The sequence below is a fragment of the Myodes glareolus genome, chromosome 10, assembly GCF_982192425.1.
Source record: "Myodes glareolus chromosome 10, mMyoGla1.1, whole genome shotgun sequence".
NCBI lineage: Eukaryota > Metazoa > Chordata > Mammalia > Rodentia > Cricetidae > Myodes > Myodes glareolus.
In genome coordinates, this window is record NC_142035.1 from 29817941 (window position 1) to 29827973 (window position 10033).

The window sequence follows — 10033 nt, forward strand, 5'->3', positions numbered from 1 at the left end:
TTGTCTCCTCCAGTGGCCTGCCCAGAAATTACCTTTCCCTAAAGCCTGGTGCCAGCATAAATCTTTCAGCACCTTCCTGTGGAGCATCGTATGAAGGCTCTTCTGCACACTGAGAGGCACAGGAAACAAGCGTGGTAGACTCAGATCAGGGGCCCCTCTGCCTCCCCCTTGCTTGCTCTCCCCAAACCACCTGCCTGGCCCCTTTTGCTCCATCCAGGACAGGAAGTGAAGGAACAGTTTTGTCTGGGAGAGGTAGTACCAAGTGTGGAAGGAACTTAGTGTGATGGCAGAGAGGAGGCCCTGAGTGGGGATTTTGGGGCCCAGGACATGAACTTAAGGGTTAGACCTAAGCAAGTAAGACTGTAAAAGCTAAGGCAGGTGGCAGACCTTACAGGAGGCATTCTGTGCCCAGCTGGGAAGATGGCTCTGCCATGGGCATTATTGTTGCTTCTCTTGGATTTCCAAGCCCAGGGAGCTCATGCATGGTGTTCTGAAAAGGATAAACTCTACATTGATAAGCCAGTCAGTGACGCTAACATAGTGAAGTTTGCTGTGAGTGCATTCAACAATCAGAACAAGGACGAGTATGCCTACAGACCGGTTCACATGATGAGTTTCTCAAAGGTACAGGTGGGCGACCTTGTCCACTACAGTTACTGTTTCCTGATGGAGTCGGCAAGACAGTCTCGGTTAGTTATTTGCAGTCTGTGGTTGAGTTACATATAACAGCAAATCAGTTGTTCTCAGTAGTTAGAATGCTTTTTTAGCTTATACATTCTTTTAAATTAAGTCTACTCACATACAGAAGGATCTGGATATTTATGTCAAAAATAATAAGAAGAACAACAATGGTAATAACTTTAGAATAGGTGCAGCTAGGGAGATAGTTCTACTGAGTAAAGAAAATATTTGCACAAAAGTTCCACAGACAAAGACTGAAAATATGTCGAATCACAATTTAAGATTTTTGCTAGTGTATACTTACTGTGCACAATAATAGGCTTTGTGTGACGGTTCATAAATGCATATAGTTTATTTTCACAGTGTGGGAATTGCTACCCCGAGTTATATCTCCCTGCCCCCATTTGAGGTGCTTATCTGCAAAGAATCTTAACTTCCCTCTGCTCCTGGAGTTGGATGAGGAAGTTTGAGTGCACGTGATTATTCCTTGATCCCTGCTGGGGTCAGGTGACAGTCCCTACTGGGGACAGGTGAAGGTGCAGTGCATGTGATCAGTCCTTGACCCCTACTGGGGTCAAGTAAGAGTTCCTCCTTGGGTCAGGTGACAGTCCCTTCGCAGCCCCTTCCCCATTTGGTGCCATGGTATAAAAGCTAGCCCCAGCAGAACAATAAACGAGCTACTGTTTCACCTCAACCTCGTGCTCTGTGGATTTCATTCAACCTGGACACCCTCCGCCGAGACTCGTGGTTCCAGACCGTGCTGGCGCGGTAATTGGAGGTCCCCACCGAGATCGGAAAGGTGAGGAAAGTGGACTGGGTCATCCTGTAGCCGGCCAGGATGTATTGGGGATTAAGATATAATTAAAAAATAAGAGAAACTTGAGATAATTAAGAGATAAGAGATAATTAAGAAATGGGGAATACCCCGGGTAAATCAGAGTTAACGAGGTTGTTGAAAGGAACAGCTGTAAAGACTAAGACTTTGGATGATTTTCTTAAAACTATAGAAATGTGGAGTCCCTGGTTCATCACCAGTGGAGCCCTCAGTATTTCTGAGTGGGAACAGGTTCGCGGGAATCTTCAAAAATCTTTGAGAAAGGAGGGGCCTGAAATCCTGCCAATTGCCTTGTTCTCCCTTTGGGGACTGATCAGGGATGCTTTGCTTACAGAGAAAGTCCGGGTTAAGCAGGCTTTAAAAGCAACTAAGCTAGCTCAGCCCGGTAAGGTAGAGCAGCGAAGGATTAAAAAGAAAAAGCCTCCAGACAGGGAGGGGCAAATGAGTCATGGGACAGAGTTTCCTCTTAGAATTTAGGGGCTCGTCCCAAGCTCACAATTTTCACCTACTGGTGTTTTTTGGCAAGGGGGACTCATTTATTGGTTACATCTACCCGCTTCCCCTAAGAAGGTAGTGACCCCATATTATGAAATGGTGCTACAGCTTCTATGGAAGGCATATGATTTTAGTTTACAAGTTTTTGGCAGGATCCCAAATAAATTTCTAATCCCTTATCAAAAAGAGAAAATAACAAGGCTACAGAGGGTTCAAGATGGATGGACCTTGTTCATCGCAACCACTGGAGCCAATTTTGATAACCATTATCCTGATTCTCGTTTAATTTCATTTTTTAAGAATCATCCTGTTATCTTTCCAAAAATTATTAAAACTTCCCCCCTTAAGGGAGTGCGTTCAGTGTTTACTGATGGTTCTTCCAAGGGCTATGCAGTGGTGGTCTCTGGTTCAATTAAAGAAAAGCAGCTCCTAGGTCCGATTTCTGCCCAAGCTGCAGAACTCACAGCCTGCCTTATGGCATTTTCTCTTTTCAAGGATCAACCCTTCAATTTGTATACTGATAGTATATATGTGGCAGGAATTGTTGGGCCATTGGAAACCTCGCCATATATATTACCTACCTCTCAGGTTTTCCATCTTTTGGTTCAGCTGCAAAGTCTTATATGCCAAAGAGTGTTTCCTGCCTTTGTTGGCCATATTCGGGCCCATACTGATCTGCCAGGGCCCTTGGCAGAGGGAAATAAGCTTGCAGATTCCCTCACCCGCCCAATGGCATTGTTCCTTTCTGAGGAACAACGAGCCCGTCATCTTCATGAAAAGTATCATTTAAATGCCTCTTCTCTAAAGTTTCACTCTGGCTGTACTCTAGCTACAGCTACTCAAATCACATCCCAATGTCCAGCTTGTGCTCCATTTCATAATGCCCCCAATGAAGGTGTTAATCCTCGAGGCCTCCATCCTAACCACCTTTGGCAGATGGATGTTACCCATTTGTCTCAAGCTGGCAGACTTAAATTTTTACATGTTTCTGTAGACACTTATTCCAAGGTAATTTATGCCTCCCTACATTCAGGAGAAAAGATTAAGGACGTTATTGCTCATTGTCTACAGGCTTTTGCTTATATGGGCATTCCAGATTTTCTCAAAACAGACAATGGACCAGCTTATACCAGCCAAAGGTTTGCAAAATTTTGTCAAGAACATCAAATTACACATACCTTTGGAATTCCACATAATCCCACAGGACAGGCCGTAGTGGAGCGCACGCATGCTACCCTTAAACAATTTTTTTGTAAAATAAAGAAGGGGGAGTATATCACCTCCCCAAATGCCCAGTTAGCTACAATTTTATACATTTAAAATTTTTTAACAGTAGATAAACAAGGTCTATCAGCAATGGAGAGACATTGGCAAAAACCTTCCCAATCTCTGGGTTGGGTTAGATGGAAGGATAGTATCACAGGACAGTGGCAGTCACCCACACCCATGTTGGCTAGGGTGAGGGGGGCCGTTTGCGTTTTCCCTCCAGGAACCAAAAAACCCATCTGGGTGCCGGAGCGGAATGTTCGGCCAGTGGAGCCAGGCCCTACTGGTCCTGACAATATGGATTCAAGTGAAGAACATCGAGGGAGCCCTGAGATGGGCACTGGTGAGGAATCCACCCATACTGATGCCAGTAAGTAAAGTAAGCTCTGTTTTTCCATCCTTTTATTCCACCAATTATACTTTGGGAGTTCCTGCAGCAAATATAGCATTAGAAAGATCTTCATTGGGTAATTTAACGTTTGATATATCTCATGCCCTCTGCTTCCGGAAGATTAGCAATATTTCAGAGATGCCTAGTATCTCTCTTTCTGGACCATGCGTGGTCCTTAGTAATTATTCTCTGGGAGACTTTTCTTCTGATTCTTCTGGGCATCCTTGTTATGGATTGAGAGATATCTTTTACCCAATAAATTTTAAAAGAAATGTTTCTGGACTTCCAACTCCTCCGAGACCAGCTCCCTTATGTTGGAAGACGCCACAATCCTTCAGATTGTACTTACCATTATCTTGGGGAAATTGTGCTCCCAAGAAACCATGGAAATTGGAGGGAGATCAATATTTATGGTGGTTTGGTCACCGACCTACCTCTAAAAACTCCTTGAGAGGGGCCTTTGATTACTCTTATAGAAATCCAAATATGCCAGGAGTTTCACCTACGTTTGCAGGCATGTTTCTCTGTGGCCCTCGTGCATGCACAGATATTAGGCCTTTAGCCCTTCAAAGGGGCTTGGCTTTCAATGCTACAGCCAGATGGAACACATCAGACATCTTTGAAACATCCCTCCAGATTAACTATGCAGTGGGAATGAATTTCTCTATTGTCAGTCTGGCTTGTGTTCTGCCTCCCTTTATGTTTGTCTCCTTTAATGGGTCGGTCGGGGAGGATGGTGTCCTTGATTGTTCTTCCAGCTCCTGCTTTTTGAGCAACTGCTGTCCCCGATTGATGAGTCCGTGCTGATGGTGAGAATTCCTGCTCTGGTTCCCCTGGTGGTAGAAGACCCACATGATGGACGAGAGCTTATCTTGTATCGAGAGAGAAGAGACTTCGGAATCACCGCCGCAGTCATCGCAGCCATCGCCATATCAGCCACAGCTGCCACCGTTGCGGGAATCACCGTGTCCCAGAATGCAGCGACTGCAGAGACTGTTAACACTCTTGCTGCCCGTGTTACCCAGGCCTTAGAGACTCAAAATACCATAGACTCACATATTCAATTAGGGATGCTAAATTTAAATCAGCAAACAGCCTTATTGCAGGAACAGATTAATGTGTTGTGGATGGTGCAACAAGCTTCTTGTTCTCATTTCTATCATTCTGCCTGTGTGACCCTTATGAAAGTGAAAAATGTGTCCTTTGAGGTGCAACGCCTTAATGCTTACCTTAGAGGGCCTTGGAATGATTCCTTTGTAAACTTTACCCACTCTTTGGTACATGAGATTATTGCAGTTAATGAAACCCATGTTAACCCTATATCTGCTGAGGGATGGTGGAATGCCATGGCCCAGATTGGTGGTTGGGCACAGCGATGGGGAGGTGCCTTGTCCCTGGGGATCTTGGGACTAGTAGGGGTAGCAGTAGGTCTGCTCCTCTTAAAACGACTTCTAAACACCTTCACCAAGACTGAGCTTGTCCACCATCAGGTGTTACTCAGTCTGGCCCATGACTCTCCCGGAAGTCATGAGGTATGGGTGCAGATGCTGAAAAAATGAGGGTCTCCAAGGACGGGCAACCTGTGGGGTGACCCTCCCGCCTAAGACAGGGTATCGGGGGCCCAGTGACGGGTAAGGGAAGGTACTTCCCTTGCAGGACCTAAGACAGGACCCCTCATTATAAAATAAAGTTGGGGGAATTGTGGGAATTGCTACCCCGAGTTATATCTCCCTGCCCCCATTTGAGGTGCTTATCTGCAAAGAATCTTAACTTCCCTCTGCTCCTGGAGTTGGATGAGGAAGTTTGAGTGCACGTGATTATTCCTTGATCCCTGCTGGGGTCAGGTGACAGTCCCTACTGGGGACAGGTGAAGGTGCAGTGCATGTGATCAGTCCTTGACCCCTACTGGGGTCAAGTAAGAGTTCCTCCTTGGGTCAGGTGACAGTCCCTTCGCAGCCCCTTCCCCATTTGGTGCCATGGTATAAAAGCTAGCCCCAGCAGAACAATAAACGAGCTACTGTTTCACCTCAACCTCGTGCTCTGTGGATTTCATTCAACCTGGACACCCTCCGCCGAGACTCGTGGTTCCAGACCGTGCTGGCGCGGTACACAGTATTCGCCTCCCATTTCTCTCTCTCTCTCTCTTTCTCTCTCTCTCTCTCTCTCTCTCTCTCTCCCTCCCTCCCTCCCTCCCCTCCCACCCTTATTTCTTTTCTCTTCCCAACCCATACCTTTTCTACTTGTCTATCTTTTTTTGTTATTGATCAAATGAGTTTAATTAGAGATCCCTACAGGAACATGGTCAGGTTTTCTTTAGAGGAGCATGGGCAACCTACAAAGATATTCAAATGGTAAAGCAATTGGTCGGCTGGGGAGATGGCTCAGTCAGTAAAGTGCTTGCCAGATAAACGGAGAGATGATAGTTGGGATCCCTGTCACCCATGTGAAAAGCCTGACTCACAGATGTGCACGTGTAATCCTAGGGCTGGGAAGGCAGAGTCAGGAAGGTCTGGAGAGGGACTGGTTTTGACCAGCCTAGTCCAGCTGAGCTTCAGTTTTGGTGAGATATCCTGTGTCAAAAAGTAAAGAGAGAAGCTGCTGAGGAAAACTTCTGGTGTCGCTCTAGGCTCCACGCACACACATGTGCACACACATGCACACAAGTGAGCAATTAGAAATTGAGAGAGTGAAGAGAAGAGAAACAGAGGAGTAGGCAGTGAGGACTCACTGTCTTGTGGCCAGGAACAAGCTAATTGTCGTGAGAGCCACCTGCCAGCTCAGCCCCTTCTCCCAATTCCCTCCTACTCTGGGCCCTTGGCAGACTCACTCAGCTCATTGACCACATCAAACCATCTTCTTCATCCTAAAATGCTCCCTGTTAATGGGATGCCTACAGAATGTCCTCAAGATGTCAATACCATCTCCTAATTTCACCCTTGTGGTCATGAGTGAGGAATACTTTGTTCCTCCTTCCTCAGCAGAAGAAAGGCAGAGGGGTTTCAACCCTGCACAACACCGTGACCTCTGGGAACCTCTGCAGAACACTAGCTGACCCTGTTGTCTGAGCTCTTTGGGCTGGAGTCTCACCCGTGAACTATGACTGTGGATTAGCTATAAGGCAGGATTGGCCTTGTGGGAAGAAAGAATGGGAAGGATGAGAGTCTGGGGAAAGGATGAGGAAGATACAGTAGAAAAAAGCAGGAGGAGCTTTCTAGAACACATATAAAAACTTATCCCTAAAGCCACCATTCCTATCCTGTGTGCTGGTGCATAGTGATTTAAACACAAGCATTTTCTGGATGTAGTTCATGTGACAGTTGATACTGCAAATCTGGCTTCATCTCTTTGGGCTGAGTTATCAGCAGAGCCACTACCCTCCCAGAGCCTGTCCTCTAGGAATTCAGGTATTGGTTCAGGCACCTATTGAGAGTGAAGCTTAGGCCTTATTTGGTAGAATGAGGTAGAAGATATGTTAGTGGTATATGACTCAGCCTGTGACTTCACCTAGCTTCTACCAGACTGCCACCTCCAAACTCTTAACTCTCCAAGGTAGAGACTAGTCCTTTGACTTTGACCTCCAAGAAAGAGATGCCAGGCCTTGGAAAGCTTCAGACTCAGGAGACAGTCCAGGTCTTTCCCCATACTGACCACAGACCTGAGGCTCGTATACAAACAGGAAGCAAGAAGGATCTGCTCACGTCGGGCTTTTTCTCTCTTCAGGAAAAGCTACCAGCAACTTTCCTCATGAAGCTGAGGCTGAGAAGGACCATCTGTAAGACATTCGAGGAAAGCCTGGACACCTGCCCCTTTCAGGACGACCCTGAACTGGAAAAAGTAAGGCGGGGCACAGCCTCCACCCCTTTAACAGTTGTGGGTGCTGCCAGGGAGAGAGGGGGATGCGAGAGCAGACGACAGAGCGATCCTTAAAGACCCAGGAATGGACTAGTGGCAAATTTCCCAGAATTCTTTCCTAAGCCTTAATGAGAAAAGAGTCCCAAAAAGCAGGCAGTCTAGGTACAAGCTATAGAGGCCTGGCCAACCGGTGAGCCCATCTCTGCCCACTCCCAGTATTAGCTGCCTGTTCCTTGTTGATGTCAAGGCTTCATGATGCCCATGCATCTTGGGCATGAGTAGCAATTGCTCATTGTTTGGTGGTCTTCTTCCTCTCCTGGATTCAGGGGAAAGAACCTAGTGAATTCTGATGCTATATTAGGGACCCTTCACTAACACACAGCCTGAAAAGGGAGTGAGAGAAGGGGCCCCACTGTCTGTACTTCAGAACCTATGCCCAGCAGAAGGGCCAGCAGCTTTTCTGAAGGACAATGAAAAGGGCAACCTAGTTCTTGAGATAATGCCACCCAAAGCTGGTAGACCCCCATCAAGAAAAATTAGTAGCTTAACTAATGACTTATGTCTGACAGTAGTCAACTCCTTCTGGAACAGAGCATCCCCTACTGTTCCTGGGAGCTTGCATCACACAGTAACAGTCCAGAAGTTCTTCTGGGGGTCACTTATTGGGTAAGGACAATACCCCAAATGCCTCTGGATCAAGAGAAAGCCCAGATGCACACAGCTCACCACTCAAGCAGAGTTTGAGTTGTGGTTACACCTGTAATCAAAGGCTAAAATCTTCCAACTGCTGGTCAAGAAAGGGATAAGGTTGAGTAGACAGGAGCCTGATAATAAACCACAGGCTTCCTGCGCCTCCTCCATCCCCCATCCTACTTTGATTGCTTCCTTAGATCTTCATCTGCTCCTTCACCATCAGTACCCCACGTTCAAAACAGTTCAACCTGTTGAAAAATACTTGTTCTCTGGGGCTTTCCTGACTGGGACCCACAGCACTGGTCCAGGCCTGCTCCTTTTTCTGAAGATACCTGATGTTCATAGGAAGCAGCAAATACAGGCATAGGAAGCTCTGTGCTTCTTGCAAGTGTCTGAGATTTTATGTGTTTATTTCATGTCTCTTCTTTTTATTTCCCGGCTCCTACATTTTTTTTTTCTGTTCCCTCTTCCACAATGGTCTCTGAATTTTAGAGAATCTTGTCTAAAAATTAATTTTATTATTAATGTGTATTTGTGTGTGGTATGTGTATGTGCATGTGCCTAAGAAGGTCAGAAGTGGGTCTGAAGATTCAGAAGACACAATCATTTCAAAGACAAATGCAGCATCTATGGATGCCTTCCCTGGGTCTACACAGGTACGAATTCATCAGCACTCAGTCACGGACAGAAGGACTCAGAGAACCTGCTCTTCACTGATGACCTATTAGGAGATGAAGAATCATTGCATTTAGTTGTGTACCTACTGATGACCCCATCAGACTCCAAAAGATAATCCCAACCCAAGTGTCATACAAATGTCCCTGATTAAACTAGATGGTAACAAAACAAAGCCATAAGTCATGAATCTGGTAAAAAAAAAAAATGGGGTTGGTGGAAAGGTGGGGTATTGACAGGGATGAGAGGAAGATAAGGATAAAGGAATCAGAATATATAGAACCCACGTATAAAATTTTCAAATAACAAAATCAATAAAAAGAAAAAATTGTAATCTGCTCTATCTCACAATTCAAGAGGCCCCTGAGGACCCTCGGTACTGGTATTCATTGAAGATTTCACAGTAATACTAAACCAAGACTTTATTTTTCCCCCAAAACAGAGGATATCCTACAGCTGAACCACTTACCCAAGACCATAGAGAAAGAGTTCTTACTAGTAGTACCCTCATGAAACACATGCCCCCCCTTTCCTCTCAGCTTGTGCTTGTTTCTACGTGGCTGGCTGGTGCTGGGCTTGGAATCTCACACACTCCCAACAAGAAGCACTGACTGAATACAGAAAATACCTCCTTTAACCCACGCTCTTCCTGATTTTCAAAACACTCTAGCTCCTTCCATGACTGTGTTTACTGATGTTCCACGTGCATCTGATTGCTGAATTGCACCTTGACTTTTCCCATGGTTTTTTCTTTCAGATTGCAATCCATTGTTAAAGTCTAACAACAAACAAAAAATATTTCTAGAATATTATAAGAAAACTAAAAAGAGAGATCATTTGATAGTTACACAAATCCACTTATCTGCAAATAGCTTCCCACCTGCAGTGATTTGATAATGGAATATTATATAAAAATTACTAGTGATTATTTTCTGGTAATCTGGGACACAAAAGATGCCACCCACAGAGGACAGTCTGTTGGGACTCTTTATAATGGGCAGTGTTCTCTGGGAAATTTGACAGTCAACTGTTCCAGTGAGCATTTCCAGGTCTCAATAAGTCGGAAGAAAGAAGCCAACATAGATGTGAGATTCTAGCAGCTTGATTGTCACTCAAAAGCTGAGCATTGGTCAACTCCTGCTAGT

General features: G+C 45.4%; 1 protein-coding gene and 1 long non-coding RNA gene across 2 annotated transcripts; both read left to right on the top strand.

Annotated features, from left to right (window-relative positions):
• The first annotated feature begins 420 nt into the window (after positions 1-420).
• On the top strand, positions 421-8738 carry LOC125413875 (cystatin-9-like). Its single transcript, XM_048455564.3, has 3 exons — positions 421-630; positions 7389-7502; positions 8411-8738. Exons 1-3 carry the CDS (start codon positions 421-423, stop codon positions 8495-8497), a joined length of 411 nt encoding a protein of 136 aa, XP_048311521.3. The 3' UTR covers positions 8498-8738.
• Positions 1049-5699, top strand: LOC148120603 (uncharacterized). Its single transcript, XR_015739050.1, has 2 exons — positions 1049-1480; positions 3501-5699. It is a non-coding gene; the product is annotated as an uncharacterized LOC148120603 (long non-coding RNA).
• Positions 8739-10033: the final 1295 nt, after the last annotated feature.